This window comes from Cariama cristata, unplaced genomic scaffold (genome assembly GCF_000690535.1).
Source record: "Cariama cristata isolate BGI_N322 unplaced genomic scaffold, ASM69053v1 scaffold12625, whole genome shotgun sequence".
In the NCBI taxonomy this organism is placed as follows: Eukaryota; Metazoa; Chordata; class Aves; order Cariamiformes; family Cariamidae; genus Cariama; species Cariama cristata.
In genome coordinates, this window is record NW_009615807.1 from 1 (window position 1) to 18896 (window position 18896).

Sequence of the window (18896 nt, forward strand, 5' to 3'; positions counted from 1 at the left end):
TACAGTATAAAAATAGTTCAGGAAGGCAGGCAGCCTCTTGAAGGGAAAAATCTGCTTTATTTTCCACACACCACTCTTTTTTATTAGTATCCTGTGACAAATCCTGCCAACACGGGAATTACCAGGTTAGGAGTTAATGTAACGCCGAGCCCCGCGGAAGCGGGACCGAGGCAGCACGGGCAGAGCTGCCGGCGCTGGGGAGCGGGAGCCCCTTAGCAGCACCCAGCGTGGGGCGGGGAATGGGCCAGGGCCAGAAACTCCCTTAAACATTAACACTAGTTGTGGGATATTCCAGCAGTAACTTCTCATAAAATATTGAGGACAGCCTGAAGAAAGAAAAAGATTTTATGTTTTAAAAATTTAAAAAAAAAAATTCATAAAACCTGCATTTTGAGCTCTTAAAAGTGCCCTAAATTTTCATTGTCCGTATCACTGCAATAAGGACAAGACAGTGCCTAAATATTCATACAACCCCTGTGCAAGTACAACTTATTGGCCAACCTACTAATACACCTTCATCAACCACTCACTGAAGAGGTGCCAGCACCTAACAAGCCCCATCCCTTCCCAGAGCAGCTCAGCCTCCAGGATGGAGGCCAGCAAGTACTCACAGGGCTCCGTCCTCGGCAGCGTGAATCCCGACCTCGCCAGTGAGAGGCTAACAGCCTCCTTCAACGTGGAAAAACTCACAGCCCAGCTGGACGGCGGTGCGGAGCACACTCGGGTGCGGAGGGCAGTGGGTGAGTGAGCCTTACGAGGTCCCTGGCCACAGGGCATGTCTGCATCCCCACTCTTTCTGCTCCTCCTTTGCAGCATGGTGGGTTTGTGCTTCTTGGTATTTGCTTATCACCCATCTCTTAAAAAAGTGGGAGTGTAGAGATGGAGTCCCCTGTTACTGTAAATCAACACGACTCCTCTGCAGCCACTCCCGCTGCCTGAAGCTTTTCCCCTTCCCTGCTCCCATCCCCAGCACCTCTAACAAGACTGTTTAAACCAGAATGCAAGGACTGAGGGTCACACAGGTGAGCATCTCTGTGCCAGGGGGATGCGCGCAGGGGCTGGTGCTGCTGCGCAGCGATGCACACCATGCGTGAACCGCAGCCAACGACCCCCCTCAGCACATCAGGCTCACCCAGGTGAGGAACTCCTTGCACGGGTTGGCTTGGCCAGGCTGAGCTGCTCTTATTCATGATGGGTGTACCAAAAAATGACTGCTCAGAAGGAACAGAGAAAAAAAAAAAATCTCAAAAGTCTCTGTAACTACACCCATATTATACCCTTATTAAATGAAAACAGCACAGGCCACTGGGTTAACACCCTTCACAGTGCAATTGGGGTTCAGTATAACCTTAAATGTGAATGGACTGAAGGTTCAATGCAAAAAGGGAGCAGCAGGAACATTCAGGCTGACATAGAAAGACCGAGCCCAAGAGTTGCTCTGCAACACCGCGAAGAGCTGGTAAAGTCCTGAGCCAAATCACTGGTGCCAAATGGGACACACAGCACCTCCAGCCATCAGCTGCCCTCTGGGCAAAATCCAGCTAACCACAGGTCTTGCGACCATCACAGCACAGGAACAGCAATTAGAGACAGAGGGATCTATGGTATTTTCTGTCTGAGGCACAAAGTCACTTCCAACACCCCGACGAGGGACAGTGCCTTACCCTGTAGGGTCACTGTTTCCACTCAACAGACCCCTCTCTCAGGCCCATTTGGTTCCCCTCCTCACCTCGTTCCCCAAACCCACTGCTTTTCAGAGTTAGGCATGACAGCCATCAGAGTCAGCACTGGCAAAATAAAACCTGCCTGCAGTCACCCTAAAAAGTCACAGCATCGGTATCCATGACCCAGTCCTGCCCGCTCCTCTCAAGCGGGGCTTGAGGCACTGCCTGCACCTCCCCAGCCCCAGGAGAACCAACTCTTCCGTGTTGCTTTGCAGTTGAAGCTATCGAATGTGACCCTGTATTTAGCAGAGAAAATGAGTATTTCCAGAGCCAGAATGAGAGGTACGAAGCAGCAGTCAGAAAGGCTGTTTATCTCCAGAAAAAGATGTACAAGATGGGATGGACTGAAAATGGACCTGAATACAAGTACGTTTACAGGTGATGGTTTTTTTTTTTAATGTACAACTAATTTTATTTTATTTTTTTTTTTGTTAAGTTTTGTATGCCAACAAGAATTGGCTTTAGCAAAGGCTGGGAGAGGCCAACAGTTGACAGATAAAATTTTGATACAAGCGTACTGCAGGTTTTTAACTTTAGCAGCATGCTTGGGAAAAGGGAAAATGATGATACATGGCAGGGAATTTCTCAAAGAGCAGCACATGGGTACAGCATGATAGATCACAGCAGCTGACATCCCCAACATGGTATTTCCACTTCAGCAAGCTCTCATACCACCCCTCAGACATTTTTAAATGTATAACCAGAATTGGAAGTGGTGCTGTTTCACTTACATTATTGACTTCCAGATAAATTAAAGATAACATTTTCTTTATCTAGAAAACCCATATTGTATTAAAAAGAAAAAACCCCCACTATCTTAGTTTGTAAGTAAATGGAATAAAATATTTCTCACAATCCTTTCCTTATTCTTAACACTTTGCATGGGGTTGAGCTCCACATTTTAATTGCTTGCCCCTCCTTCTTTCCCCTTCTGCTAAACAAATTACTAGCTTGCTATTGCCTGGTGCACGCTGTCTATTTGGTGGGGTGACATACCCAGTAAGAAGGTGCAAGTTCAAAAGCAACATTCAAAAGGGCAATGCCTGCACCTTACAGATCACTGCTGACACTCAAAGTCACTAATATTTCACAGAACCACAGAATAGTTTGGGTTAGAAGGGACCTTTAAAGGTCATCTAGTCCAACCTCCCTACAATAAGCAGGGACATCTTCAACTCGATCAGGTTGCTCAGAGCCCCATCCAACCTGTCTTTGAATGTTTCCAGGGACGGGGCATCTACAATCTCTCTGAGCAACCTGTCCCAGTGCCTCACCACCCTCATTGTAAAAAATTTCTTCCTTATATCTAGTCTAAATCTACCCTCTTTTAGTTTAAAACCATTATCCCTTGTCCTAGCACAATAGGCTCTGCTAAAAAATTTGTCGCCATCACATGAAAGATTATAATTTTTTACGCTAAGCTCTTTGCCACCTATAGCGAGTGGAGCTGATAAAGGGGGAAGTCTTCCATCGAGAGCTCTTGGACCTGATCATTATATTTATTCCCAATAAAAAGCAGCTCTCCACTCCTCCATCGGAAGAAAAAGAAAAATGCCAGCAGATTTTTAAAACCTGGCAAAGCTCAACCACCTCTCTCACCTAGGTTTGCTTTTAACAAGTCCCCTGATGCCAAGGGCTTCAGCAGTCCAGCCCCATGCTACCACATTTGGCTGGATTAAGAGCACAGCCACCTCACAGGACAGCTCTTGTTTGACGAAACACCAGGCGAGCACCAAGCTCTTACTGACAAAATCCTGGTGCCTGACACAATGAATCACTTGCACACATTTAAAAGCCAGGGTTTTAAAATTGCAGTTAAAGTAACATTATTTCTGGATGGGATGCCAAGGGTTCATTAAGTCTTTTTCTGTTAATCAAAGCAAATTTCCCTTTAACTTCTTGGTTCGTATTTTTCCCCCTACTTTTTCAGCATGACTGATTCTCTCTCAGGGCCAGTATAAAAGAAAGGTCGTACTCATTTGTTAACAATAAAAGGTATCTGTCTAGAATGAGATGCTCACTAGAGCATTGCAGCAAAGCAACGTGCTAATAGCCATACAAGCTACTGAGAACAGCAGAGCCACTTACTTTTACGTGTGAGAGCACATGTACTTACAGCTGTGAGGTGATTCAATCATATTCCAAGGAATTCCAGAAAGAGGGACTATATTCCTCATCTTTTCTTAGGATTTCTTGCACATAAAAAAACGCTTAAAATAAGTAAGTTTCTGCTTTGCACCATGGAAATTACTGTACCCAAGTTCCCTCACACAGCTGCTGGAACAGTGCTTTTTAAGATGTATGCAGCTCTATCAGCTGGCAATGGCGGAGGACCTGACCAGACAATAAACCAGGTGTTACAAGGATGTCTTTGAATTTTTCCATGAGAAAAAAAAAACATCTCAAGTCAGGCCAAAACCTCCATGAAACTCAGTATTGTTCACCGACAGTGACGGACAGCAAACACCCAGGGAATAGTACAGCAACAAACCCAACGTACCAAGCTATTTTCCCAGAATGGGAATGAGAAGGTTTAGGAAATCCAGGGCTCAGATGCCTACATATGTAATTCAGTGTAAAGTGCTCCACAGTGAATTGCCAGGGTTTGGGGGTTTTAGGGTAGGGTGGTCAGGTTTTTTTAGTTCAGTTTTAAAATGTGACTGAAATAATCAGGAAAAAAAAAATCCTATGAAGTAAAATAAAGATACAACGGGCTCACAAGCTATCAGAGCCACAGGAGCTTTGGAGCTGGGCTGTGTTTTTAGGAGCTCAGCATCCGCTACTCAGAACAGATAATTCCTCCAAGAGGAAGTGAAATAATGAGCTAGGAAGACTTAAGCAAACTATGTTATGAAAGAAGGAACAAAAGCAGCTCGGAAGAGCACTTTTCCTGCAACGCTGTGTTGATGCTGGACCTTGGGTAAGGTATAACAACACAGAAATCAAAAGGCAGCAAGTGGTACTGTCTGGTAACCGCTGCAGTGTCACTGCCTCATTCGTCACATCCCTGGAACTTCATCCCTGAAAAAATATCCCTTGTGCCTTCTCCATAGGGCACTGTCAGGAGATGTCGCACTTCTCCTTCACCGCATCTTCGTGAGAAGTATTTCAGTGCTGGGCTCTGACAAACAGATCGCCAAATGGATTCCTCTCGCCACCCAGTATCAGCTCATTGGAAGCTACGCCCAGACTGAACTGGGGCACGGTAAGGCTGCAAAGAAAACGCAGCATTTCCATAGGACACAAGGCTCTGGCCCCGATTCTTAGGGGAATTTGAGTTTCAAGCTGTCCATGCTTCACTGGGGCAGGGGTGGCTGGCGGGGGGAAATGCCACCAGCGCGTTAGAGGTTGATGTCCTCAGCATTCCTCTGCAAGTTGGAGATGCGCTGGTTTCGGTTTTGCCAACGTGGAAAAAATAACAAGAGTAAGGGTAATGGTTAGATAGCAGGCAGTCACTGTCGGTGGAGGGGATCAGCCAGGCAACTTGCCCAAGTTGATGGTTGTCACCATGAACCAGGCAGATTGCCCAAGTACCATGTGGCTCGAGGTTTTTGCAGGAGATGGTGCAGGGTCAGTGGGAGCATTGTCCCACAGTTCTCATCAGGATGGTAAACCACAAAACCCTGGTAATATCCACACCAGCCACGAGGGATCCTCCACTCTCTCCATCCTTGTCATACACCTAGATTTTTTTTTTTTTTTTTTTTTTTTTAAAGGAACTTATCTTCAGGGTTTGGAAACAACAGCAGTCTTTGATATCACTACACAGGAGTTCATACTGAACACACCAAAGATCTCTGCCATGAAGTGGTGGCCTGGAGACAGTAAGTACCACACAAAATATTTTGGTTTTCCTCATTTGCCTCATTCAGTTACTCAGTCTGCCCTGCTCAAGCTCCATGTTTGAGGACCCAGGTGCTAGCAGAGGACTTCAGTAAGAGATGCAAACATCAAGGGGCAAGTAAGAGACTAAAGTGTTTTGTACAAGTTCAAAGACCAGAAGGGAGCCACCATCATCTGTCAAAAGCCCTTGGGCAGCAGGGCTGGAGAACTTTGCTCAGGAAAACTCCTGTCTCTGCAGGAATCAATCTTCTTTGTAAATGAGACTCAGATGACCAAAAACTGCAGGGAGGTCATCAGCATAAAGGATTCAAGTCATCAGCCAGTCTCAGCGTAAAGGATTCAAGTGTGAAATCCATGGCTCCCTTCAGGAAGGTATTTCACAGGAAATAGCCAGAGTTACTCTAACAGCCACAGCACTTCCCACTCTCTCAGCACTGCATGAACTTTAACTACTTATTTTTTCTCACTTGCTGATGCAAACTGCTCGTCCAAACCTCATGGGCAGCGACAGAGGCAGAAAGATGCTGCAACTTCGGAGAGCCAAGAACAGGCTCAGAGTGCACATTTAGGCAATCTCCAGCTTCCAGCATCTGTGGATCATACCTACACTGACCCATACATTAGTGAGACCTAACACACAATTAGCAGTGACTGCTATTAACTGTGGAAGTGTTTGTACTGTACCTTGTCTTAAGGGAGTGGGGCTGTTTTTCGTCTCGCAGTGGGAAGGTCAGCAACCCACTCAGTGGTCTTTGCTCAGCTGTACATCCAGGGGAAGTGCTACGGCGTGCATCCCTTCATCGTGCAGATACGCAGCCTTCAGGATCATTCTCTCTGCCCAGGTAAATGACCCCACACATAGCAGCACTCATGCAGGTACTCTGCCTATTTTGCCCTTAAATGTTTTCTAAAACATTGGGCCCAGGGAAAGTTATAATTGCCAAAACCAAACCAAGACAGATGCCTAAGGCATAGTTATCATTAATGCCAACCTTCTTATCTAAAGGAAGATTTAATGTATCCTCAGGCAAATCCAGACCAAGCCGCCTTCTTAACCAGAAGCCTGGGCTTCTCTAACCACCTCTGCATTAACACCTCAGTTCTGATCCCAGCCAACACTGGTAACAGATAGATCATGGAAACAAACTACCACGAGGCATTCAAATGCCTGTTTCATCCCTCAGGCAAGATCACCCATGCTGGGCAAGACGCAGAGCTGAACGTGCCCTTCCTTTGAGATTCCCCAGCCTGACACAAAATGGAGAGGAAAAAGTTCAAGTGGAAGCAAGCAGGCTATGTTTTCTCCCGCTGCAGGCATAATTGCAGGAGACATTGGTCCCAAAATGAATTTTGAGCATGTTGACAACGGCTACCTCATGCTGCAGAATGTGCGCATCCCCAGGGAGAACATGCTGAACAAGTTTTGTGAGGTATGTAAGGACTGAGATCACAGACTCACCTGTCAGACTCTCATTGCACAGCCAGAGAGACGACACGGACCTGCCTAGATTTAGGACAAAAATCTTCCTTTGAGGTGTCTGCAAATCTCTGCAGTTTTATCAAGGGCAGAAGTTACCTGAATTCTAAATGTAACCCAGTGTCAGGAATTCCACGTTCAGAGGTTGGGGATCACAGGGCAGGCAGAACCTATCTGAGCCAGAAGCAGTAAGAGTTTGTCCCTTCAAATGGATATGTTTCATCCATCACACATAAATATATTTAGTTTTGCATTCAGTGAAGGATTTCAATGACCATTTTGTTCTATGCATAGAGATTACACAACCATCCTAGTACTGAAGTATTGAAGAAGGTGGCATCTAACATCCTCTCTCTACTCTAGGTTCAACCAGATGGCACCTATGTAAGACAAGGGTCACAGAAGATTAATTATTTCACAATGACTACAGTCCGCATTTCCCTCCTTTCAGATGAAGTCATAATACCTCTAATGAAAGCTTGCACCATTGCCATCCGATACTCTGTGGTTCGCCGGCAGTCCAAGTTAAAGCCTGGGTAATGCCACACAAGTCTGTCCTAGTGGGAAGGGGACCATACACCATGTTCCCCCGTACCTGTCTGTATTCTACTTTTCATCTTATCTTTCAGCACATCACTGGCTTATTTCCTGGCCCAGATAGGGTATTACAAACATGCTTCCCCATTATTTACATTAACGAGTTTCAGTCAAAGTACAAGAGAATGTTTACAGTTCTTTCTAAGATAAGTTTCATAGTTAGAATAGCTCAGCAGTTCACACAGGCAACTTATTTTTCTTATAACTGGCCTTCCTGTGTAATCCCATAACTCAGCAGGATCCAGACAAAGTGGACAAGTTGCTGAATTCTTATTCCATAGCATCCTACTAGTGGGCACAACATTAAAATACCTTCCAACATCCACAATTCCAATATCCACACTTAACAACGCTGAATTTTATTAGACTGGTAAGAATCCCTGTAATTTTTAAACAGATGTTTTCATTTCAATGGATTTCAAAAATTTCCACTTAAATCTCCTTTCAAAAGCAAGAAGATCCTAATGAGCACGTAGTTTGGTTCAAAAGCAAACCAAAAACAAGAGCACAGCATGCTGAACTATTGTAATAACCAATTCCATCAGTTGAAGTCCTAAGTGTACTAACCACAGCAAAAGTGGCAAAGAACATCCAAAAAAAGCTCAGAAAGCTTAAAATAATTTAGACTCAAATATTTTCAGAGAAACTTATCTACACCCAGGGCCACAAAAATTCAGTTTGAAAAGCAAAAGTTTTCAGGGTGCAGTGCCACCTCCTCCCCTATAGCACCTAACAACTTGCTGTCCTTGAAGGCTTCATCCTCGTCCTCTCCCAGTCCCTGTTCCCCCTCTGTACCAATTGATGCAGAGCTTTTTCTGCTCTGTTCAGCTGGTTCACCAACACAGCAGAAAAATCACTTTTTTCCTAGTCGGGCTTGTTTCTCTAACAGCTTAGAAAGCTGGGCAGATTTGCTGCCACAACATCAGCTCAGTCCTGTTCACATACTGCTTCTTGGTGACGAAAAAAGCCATTTTTCATTATGCGACAGGTAAACTAACAGTACCTATGCCAATTTCCACACTTTCTCTACTTATCAGCTGTTTTCCAACAGGGAACAAGAAGCAAAAATCCTTGACTACCAGACTCAGCAAGAGAAATTGTTGCCCCAGTTGGCAGCAGCCTACGCCTTTCATTTCATCAACGACTACCTGCAGGAGCTATTCGACAGAGGGTACAGAGAGATCCAGAGAAAGAACTTTGACACACTGCCAGAGGTGAGCTGCAGCAGGAGTAGCTCATACAGCACTTCTCATCTCTAAATATCAGTATTTTAGCAAACTGGGCAAGCATTCCACTTATCACTAGATAACTGGTGAAAGAGGAAGCACTAAGAGATCAAATGGCATGTCCTAGATCCATAACCAGTTAGCAACTGCATTTGCTTTACCGTCCCAAATTTTTCACTTCGGGAACTATTGCAGAGTGAAAAGCCCTTGAAAACCATGTCTGTTTGATAAAAACCTTGTTCCAAGTAGACGGCGGCACAAAGCGTTGTTTCACAACTTCATCTGCAAATGCACATGCAAACATTCACTTCTGAGCCAAAACCAAAAATGTGACTTTTCAGATACAACATAAGATTTTGCAACTGGAAGCCTGAAATGAAAACACACTCTGAACAAGGGCAGCCAAAGGCACTGCTGGTTGAGAAAAACACAAAAATGCATAAACTGACCACCGCATGCCCAGCACGAGGGTGTGCAACATGCCAGGTAGAAACCAAAGGCCAGGCTCAGGGAGCTGGGTGCTATACCAGCATGCAAAGGAGGATTTGACAGGGATTTCATGCCCAGAAATTGCACAAAATTTAAAGAGTATTCCTTTAGAACACTTTCATCGTTAACACACTGCCTTTGTTTGTTTGTTTGTTTTAAAAAACAGCTCCATGCATTTTCTTCAGGCTTTAAAGCCATGGTTACTCAGTACAGCACTTCAGCAGTGGAGACCTGCCTACGGGCATGCGGGGGACATGGTTACTCTTTGCTGAGTGGACTTCCTTCCTTGTATACTAAAATACTTGCCTCTTGTATTTATGAAGGGGAAAACACCATTTTGCTCCTGCAAACTGCCAGGTAACAATTCAAATCTGCTCATCTAAAAGCCCGCCCCCTCATTTATTCAACATCTCCCACTTCTTCTCCAAAACCAGTAAAACCAGCTACTCCTTTCTCAGAGCACCTTCTAAAAATACAGCTCAGGACAAACTATTCATGTCTTCTGTCTAACAGGCATGGAGGCATGTGGGAATCAGATTATCTCTTCTATTTTTGGTTTTGGGACACAGGCAGGTGCTGTTCTGCATAACCTCATTTTCCTCTTTATCTAGTAGCGCAGCAAAAGCATTGCTATACAAGTTTTGCAGTTATTTTTTAAGCAACCAATGTAACATGATATTGGTAAAGTGACGTTGATTCAGAGATGGCAAAGTTGTTGGATACTGAAAGCGGATGAGTCATGCTCCAAGAACACCATTTTCCTCCGAACACGGAGACTGATGATTATCCAGAGTAGATGAAATACAGGAGAAAGAAACCACAGCTGCTTGAACTTTTAATAACGTGTTTTTACTAGAAAGAGAAAACCAGTACTCTTCCCAGGGACAGAGGTGCTACCACATAGCTCTGTGCTTGCATGCAGACACTTCTGCACTCATTACTGCCTCTTGCAAGATCAATAGCAAGGTCAATAGAAATGCTGTAACCTTTTACTTCCAGACCTGGTCAGTCTAGGTCATAGCAGAGGTGCCAAAAAAATAAGGGAGTGGGAAACGCTCCTTGGATATATGTTTAGCTCATGAAAGGGTCTCATATTTGTTAACATAATGTGACTGTGTTGGGGATCATGAGAGGTAAGACCAAACCACCACTAAGACTGCCTGAGCATTAAGATTCAGGCTGCAAAGTTGATGATGTATCTCATCACCATGCTGCTGAGACTGCTAATAGCCACAGCAAGCTTCTTCCTAAAAATTCATCACTGCAGATTGCTGTAGCATTAAATACGGTAGACAGGCTACCCCTGAGACCCACCATAGATCAGGTTATTGTGAAGAACATGCAAAACAAAAGGTCATTACTTCTTCCAAGTCCATTCTGAACCACTGATGGAATGGGTCACACATTGCTGCTCCTCACCTGAGCCCACTTTACTTTCTGCAGGACCATTTGCTGCATGGGGATCACAACCATACCCTGCTCTAACTGTTACCCTCTTCCCAGGTTCCTGATTAAGTGCTTCATGGCAGCCAGCGCTGGCCAGCCTGTTCCGCCATCTGTCACTTATCTGGCTGCAGTGAAACCTGGGAATTGTCCAGCCAAGAACAAGTTGGATTTTCTCAGTCCAGATATTTACACTGAGGCTTATCAACACATAGCAGTCAGGTCAGTACGGAGGACGGGAGACAGGGTTTCTCTCTTCAACATCAGAAATGCGTTAAGAGCTCAGCTTCTTCCTTGCTTTAAAGGGAGGTAAAATAACATGAGTTACACAAAAATTGACACCATCTGCTCCTGAAAGAGAAAAGGAAGACTCACACAGGATTAACAGCCATGTCAAATGTTCAGTATGAGGCTTTCACATTCAGAACATCAGAAGTTTTTAAGCCACGTGCTACAAAACAACTATATTCCATACAGTTGATTCTATATTGAGTTGATGGCACTATTTAAGTAAATCCCAGACCACATCACTGAGTTGCCATCCAGTAAAACCTTTAGGCAACTGGACCCTCTGCAATTCTATACAGAAAGTTAAAATGTCACATACCTGTGAAACTGATGTTTGTTTTCAATTAACACCACAGCAAACACAGAGCCTCCCATTCTGTCTGTAGGCTTTAACTACACATTCAACTACTCGATCAAGTAAAAATGGTACCATAGGTGGTCTCATTAGTATTATATGCACAGTTATAGGCCATATAGGTGGCATCTCTGGAAATTAGGTAAACAGATAGACAATCCTGCTGTCATTCAAACCAGTGTAAAAAACAGAGCCATTGTTTCAAAAGCTTCGGTGTCAATGGGAGCAGGATTTGGATCCCTGTGTAGAAAAGCAGAAACATAATGTAACATCAGTGCAATATTATCACTGCTTTTCTTTTGCAAACTCTCTTTAGACACACACACAAGCTAAGAAAAACTCAGTAGACCCCCTGGTAAACTACCCTGGAAGCTGAGAAGGCAGAAATCCTTCAGTACCAGGGTGGTCTGGGTGCTTCTCCCAATTTGTACTTCGATTTTTGCGTAATCTAAATTCACTCATACTGTGTGTAGATAACTTCAAATGTCAGAAATGCCATTTTGTCAAACGATCACACACGAGTCTGAGTATGAAATGAGCGCATGTGGGCTGCTATGTTCATATACAATATGCTTTTTCAATTTTCCAGACTCATAAGCAGCAGAGCAGCTGAACTACAGGACTTGATTCAGTCTGGAGTCAAAAAGCATGACGCGTGGAACCAGTGCACAGTGCAGCTGGTGCAGGCTGCAAAGGTTAGCAAAATTTATCTGCTTATTTGACATTTGTCTTTATGATACAATATGTAACAGGAATGGCATGATTAACTTAAAGTCTCAGCACTGTCTATTGTTTTCTGTTAGTATCTAAGGGACCCCACAAAGACCAGGGCACCACTGTGGTCTGCATGGTGCAAAAATCTTAGTAAGAAGCAATTCCTGATCTGAAGAATTTGCTGTCTGAATAGGTCAGGTAGAAAAAGAGTAGAGGGAGTAAAAATGAAAAGGAGAGAAAAAAAAATACATTCACAGTTATGCTACCACTACGAGCAGAATCAGAACAAGATTCTGCAACAAGAACCCACCATCTCCAGCTAAAGCTCAGCTTTTTATAAGAATCCAACACTTTTGGTTCCTAGAGGAAAGCCTTCCCAAAGACACCCTACTGAAAGCTGGTGGAGTCAGAGCAAGGGTGAAACATGCCCGGTATTTCTTACATCTACTGCTCTCACAAGGAAAAATAACTGCAGGAAAAACAATGAAAAGCAATGATAAGTGCAATGTTATTTACTACTGAAAGAAAAATCAAAGTCAAATTAAGAGATTCAAAACCAACTCTCAGTCCACATGGATTAGACAGGCTGCCAGCATGACTTCAGCTGAAGTAGGAGCAAGACAGCAGCATTTGTTTCCCAAAACAAGGGTTAGTTAGCACAGAACTAAGCAGAAAAGAAAGCAAGAGGGAAGAAAAGCCCTAAATTTAAATAAAAAACAAAACCACTGATACTTCACTATCTCCAAAACAACAAAATTTTCTTTTTAATGTGCAATTAAGTGCAATTCCTCTACAATTATGGTGAAGGTCTTCCTTCCTTCCTTCATAAGCAGAGGAAAGGAAGATTTTGAAACAGATCTACAGCTTATTCGTTAGAATTCATTCAATTTTTAATGAAAAACATCTTGCTGTAATCTACAGTTCAGCCAGAGCCAACCCAAATTGAAATGGACTTAGCAAGAAAGGCCCCTGACAGGAAAAAAGGAACCCTGCACTTACATAATGGTGGTGATAGCATCTTGGTGATTTCATAGGGAACAGCCCCTTGTAGTCAGTCAATTAGATGAAGCCCTTGATGAGTCAAACTTTCTCAGCAACAGCCGAGATCCTTTCAAAACCATCAGAAATGCTGATCCACTCATACTGGTAAGCACGGTCATAATCCTTCAAATCAAGAACTCACTGAGTAAAGGAGCAAAGACTTGATCTCAGCAGCAGCATTTTTTGTGGTCAACCGTCTGCCATCCATCACCCCTTATTTTCAATTACACATACTCAGCGGAAGCAGCAAGTATTCGATGCTGTAAGCTTGAAAAAGAGCAGAAAAACTGTGTAATTGCCTCAAAAATAAAGGAGACCTCCTATAAACAAATTGACTTTTTAAAATCACTTCCCCAATAATTGTTTAAATATATTTAGTGGAATGAAACTGAAGCAAAATATTTCTATTTGAGATTACCTCTAGAAAAGGCTCTGACCAGCACTCCCTGCACACAAACACGAACAAGCCGTTCCCCTCCTGCACCCACTCAAATGGGTGGCCGAGGTCTCTGGACTGAAAAGCAGGGGAGACAACGTGTCAGAGGGGGAGCTGGAATCCATCTCTCTGAGAAGCGACAAGGAGAATCTAGACATGGCACTAGTCAGAAATAAACTATTTCTGAACAACCTAACACATGCAGAGGGCTGGCTGTGGTATTGTTAGTGGTGATTGTGCTGCTAGACTCTTCAGAAGATAGGATCTGGGCCCCAAAGTTTCTTAGATACTTCAATAGGCTGCTGCCTTCTTGGTTTTTTATTTACTTGTATTTACTTCTTGTTCCACACCTTCCCTGGAGACTCACTCACACGACTGGCATGGCAGCCATACAAACCGACACCTGCCAGCTCTCAGCTGAGTGGCTCAGACACTGGGTACAGATTTGCTGCAGACTCCATGCAGGTTAATTGCTTGAGTAGACACTCAGCTCCTCAGGCAGGTTCTGCAGTCCACACTGGTCTCCATGCTGCTTGACCGTGCTGACAGGAAGAGCTGCAGTGCAGGTGTGCTGTGCTTACACCCACAGCTGGGAGGAGAACTGTACAGTAGGGGAGTGAACCCACACAGATACCAACACCATCAACCACCTGCAGTCATGTCAGGATAAGAAGAATCACCCCCACAAACAGGTGGTCAGCCTGCTTCATTTGCTCTGGACCTCAGCTAGTATTTTTGTAACTTGGCAGTTAGACACTTTACTGGTGTCTGACCCAGCAATTTTCAGTTTACTTAAAACCACAAAAGTGAGAGGTAAGTTTGATTGTTCTTCTGTGACAACAGATGTTTTCAGAGCTGCAGCCCTACAGACACTGAACCCAATGTACCATGAGCCCAAGGTCTTCAACAAAGGTTTTCTCCTGTTGATGTATAACCAAGATTCACTTGCTAGGGGTCAACACAAGCACATTCCAATGAGTTTCCATCACACAAACTCTTTGGGGTATTCATCAGAAATATTTGGAATAAGTACTACCATGACTTCTGAAGTGGTTTTCTAGAGTTCACAAATACCACAGTGTTGTCTGTTTACACCCCCAATTCTCTCCTCTACTGTCACTGTAAGACATGAATGCAAAAGGCCTGGTCAACCAGCAAACAAAGAATACAGACTGGAAAAGTGCCAGGGAAATGAAAAGGTTTTATATTCTTTGAGAGAACATTTGAGTCACTTGGCCTACTAAAAGTGTTTTGAGGTGCATTCACTGTTGATTGTGTTTGTTTTCCAGGCTCACTGCCACTACATCACAGTGAAAAACTTCACAGAAACTGTGGAAAAGCTCGAGACCAAGGCTGGCATCCAGAAGATTATGAAACATCTTTGTGACCTCTTTGCATTACACGGGATCTTCTCGAATGCAGGAGTCTTCTTGCATGATGGATACATATCTGGTGCTCAAATGGACATGGTCACAGCATCATACCTGGACCTCCTGGCTGTCATCCGGTGAGTTGCTCTAGCATGACAGGGGATACACAGCTATTCAGTTTGTCCCTGTGATAGATATAAAATGGTGCTGCTGTACCTACGGCAACATCTCCAAAGTCAATTCACCTCATTCGGTTTTTATTTTCATTGCCTGCCAGCACTAGAAATCGATTGAAACATCTACACAGAGCTCATTTTCACAGCAAAACAGACCTAAGTGTCCAGCTCCTCTGCAATCTCTAAATTAAAGTTCTGTGACATGAAATCTTAAACCATAAATCAAAAAATCCTGAACACTTTCTACCATTTGTAGTAGAGCAAAAGCAGGAAAATACATAGTCAGGGCAGCACTGGCAGGAGGCAGCCACAGCAACCGATCATACGCTGCAAAATCTGCTCAAGCCACAGCTAATACAGCCTACTCTGTTGCCATGGCTGAGTTGCAACTGGTACCCAAACAATCCTGCCTACAGCTAGCTCAGATGCATCTGCTCGATACCATTTATTACTAACTATGTGAATTCTGAGATATGCTAAGGTTTTAACTTACCACAACACTCACAAAGGCTTCTTGACAAAGGGTTCATCTTTCAATACGCAGTGCTGTTTGTTAAGAACAGATTAACTTACGCTGCAGAGAAGTGAGTTGCTACTGTATGTCAAATTCTACTTAAGCCACCTGGAAAGAAACAAGAATACACCATAACCAAGAACCGAACAGGACTGAGCCAAACAGCGAGCATTTTCAGAACTGATCACAGAATTCAAGTGAAGCAATAAGCTTAACATTTTCAAAGGTCTAATACACTGTTGTCTCCAAAATTCATTGCAACTTCTCCATATTAGTTCATGTCTTGTTAAGAGGATTCAAGAACGGAGTGGGTATTTACCTGGATAATTAAAGTCAGTTACTTACATTCAGTAGAAAAGATACAAATACTTACCAGCCTGCAGCAAAAAGCCCAGCCTTTCCCAAATCCCCAGACAGCCCTTCCTCAAAAGGAGCTGGCAGGTGCAAATGGCAATGTTTGAGCAAAGCACATTGCATTCCTGTACCTCAGGTGTGAGGTACAGCCAGCATGACTTCCTACACCCAGGACAATGGAAGGATGAGCAAAAAGAAACCATCTCTTGCTTAGGAGAAGATGCTGTTGTTACATACTCATCCTTATGCTCTAGCTGTCTGTGGCTGACTGCTGTCAGGTTGGCCCCTGGGCTAGATGGGCCCTTGGTGCAGTTCAGGGCTGCTTTGTTCTTACAGATACAAAGAAAGTAGAAGACCTTGACACTCCATGATGAGATAATAGAAATATTTAAGAGTGGATGAAGGCTGGAGATAGCAAAGCACTTCACATCAATCTAGTAGCAACCTTATTCCATTTGTGCAAGACAAACATAAGAAAACAAACAAAACATAAGAAAAATAAAACAAAACAACAAAAAACAAAAGCAAGACCTGGCAGAGTCTGCTGAGAAAACATCTGACATGAGATTGAGTCTTAAATCAGGGAAATAGGGATGGAGCCTGGGTGATTACAAGACCCTGCAAACATCCATTCAACAGTACCGGCAGCTCAGAGCATTAGCACAAGATGCCTCTAAGGAATCAAAACAAGCAGGATTTTTCCCACAGTGTAGGCAAGGAGAAAAACTGGCACAAGCTTTTTAGGCTGAGGAACCTGGACAACTGACTTGCAAGTTTATCTTTGACTTACTTTCTTCCCTTGCAAAGCAATACCCGCTTCAGTAACATGAATATCATTCATCTGCTCTGTAGGAAGGACGCTGTTCCACTGGTGGACGCTTTTGACTTCACAGATAAGAATTTAAATTCTGCGCTTGGCAGTTATGATGGACAGGTTTACCAGCGGCTTTATGAGTGGGCTCAGAAGTCACCGACCAACAAGCAGGTATGGATGCAGGGTTACAGCCGAGCAACTTCTGCATTAGCCAGAGCAGAAATCATTTGCTTTTCTTTTAATAAAAGCAATACACACAAAAATAAGTGGTATATGGGCTTTTAATTCTTAGTTTCTCACTCTGAACAATGACCTGTGATGCTCCAATTATGCCACCTATAGTCTTAGCTCAGACATTTTACCTAACGATGAATTACAGCTTCCAGAGTACTAGAGCTTGTACCAGGGAGTTGGGCTGTCACGTGCCACCAGTGTGGTTTTGGTTTTCAAAATTGTATCACTGAGGTAACATTGTATAAAATAAGCTAAAACAAAAGCCTGTTTACATAGTTTACGTATTATGGAACAACACTAGATGGCTACAAAAGCCACTAAATGCCCGGTCTCCTCCATACACTGGTACTTTTACTAGTGCAATACTTAATTTTTTTTAATAAGATGTTTAACCAGAAAGAGTATAAATGTTAAACAAGGCAATTTCATCCTTCACGGTCTTTAGCACTTTGCTTTCACTTCTTAAATCATCCATATTGTGGAGTAATGTAAAATTCTGCACGATGTAAATAGCTATTGCTCTGTTTGAAAACTCATTTTGCCTTAAGTAAGATTTTTACTGTGGTAATCAGCAACCCCTTGAAATTCTACAGCTGAACACAAAATTTGCCTTCAGCAAACATTCAAGTCCAAGCATATTTTTTGAAGTTAAATAGTACGTTGTCCCATTTGGGATGAGTATTGTGTGCTGGTTATGAAGGACAGCACATGCTCTCAGGAAAGAGATCTTGCACATAGCTGAAGTAGCTGGTGGTTTGTTTGATTTTTGTTTGGTTTGGTTTTTTAAATAGTCTAGCTTTCTATATTTCAGAGATCATTCTTAAGAAAAAATTATAGCCTTTTCCTTCTCTTAATTATCGTTAATTCCTTTCCACATTCTCGTTCTGAACAGATGAGCCCAGCCTACGAGAAGTATTTGAAGCCACTTCTTCACAATACGCTATCAAAATTATAAAGACCATGATCTAAGTGAAGGCCTCGCATTTCCTCCTGTTCTTTGTGCAGCAGTAATTTATGAAGCATCAGTAATGACTAATCAGAATTAATAATCAGTTGCTTACTTGCAGTTGCAAGTATGAAACAAGATTCTTAGCCAGACATTTACATTTAATCAGACAGAAGCCAAACGATGCTAAGTGGTACCCACCGCTATGAGGCAATCTAGTCAGAAATAGTCTAGAGTTCGCAGTTTTCTAACCTGAAGTGTCCTGATAGCATCAAAACTATGCCATTTGGCTTTCTTATTCTTTTTCTAAATCCACTATATGACAACTAAGGGAAAAAAACAACTAAAACAAACCCACATTATGAGCTCCCCCTCAGTGTGTTAGAACTGTACAGTGCCTTAAAAAGAGAAAAAAAAAAAAACACAAACACAACACACCACACAAAAAAACCCAAACAAAACAATTTCACTGAAAAATTCAAGGAAGGTAAAATTATGGTCCTTGGTTTCTAGAAACAATTTGTTCTCTTAGATCAAACAGTATATTAGAAAGTACATCTGTTTGGACAATTAAAATAGCTCTTAACTTGCTCAACAGTGGAATACTCCTGGCTAACGAAGATTCAGACAAGGCTGATGCCAACCCCAGTCTGCAGAATTTACTTTCCCATTAATAGGGCCGCTCAGACTGTCTTTCTATAAATCTCGGGCTCCAATAAAGTGTATTATTTGGAATACTGCTTCTCTAATTATTATACTTCATAATTACAGAAAGGGCAGGCTGATCCAGGGCAGTCATTAATTTGCTAGTAAATGAAGTGTTGCAAAGAACATCTTGTGATTATAATTCAATGC

The 18896-nt window shown here is 43.0% G+C and overlaps 1 protein-coding gene across 1 annotated transcript; it reads left to right on the forward strand.

Moving 5' to 3' along the window:
* Window positions 1–589: 589 nt before the first annotated feature.
* On the forward strand, window positions 590–18050 carry ACOX2 (acyl-CoA oxidase 2, branched chain). The gene is made up of 14 exons (XM_009699964.1): window positions 590–740; window positions 1940–2102; window positions 4778–4929; window positions 5441–5548; window positions 6290–6409; window positions 6882–6997; window positions 7408–7580; window positions 8693–8855; window positions 9523–9713; window positions 10860–11021; window positions 12032–12137; window positions 14923–15140; window positions 16900–17032; window positions 17988–18050. Exons 1-14 carry the CDS (start codon window positions 590–592, stop codon window positions 18048–18050), a joined length of 2019 nt encoding a protein of 672 aa, XP_009698266.1.
* Window positions 18051–18896: the final 846 nt, after the last annotated feature.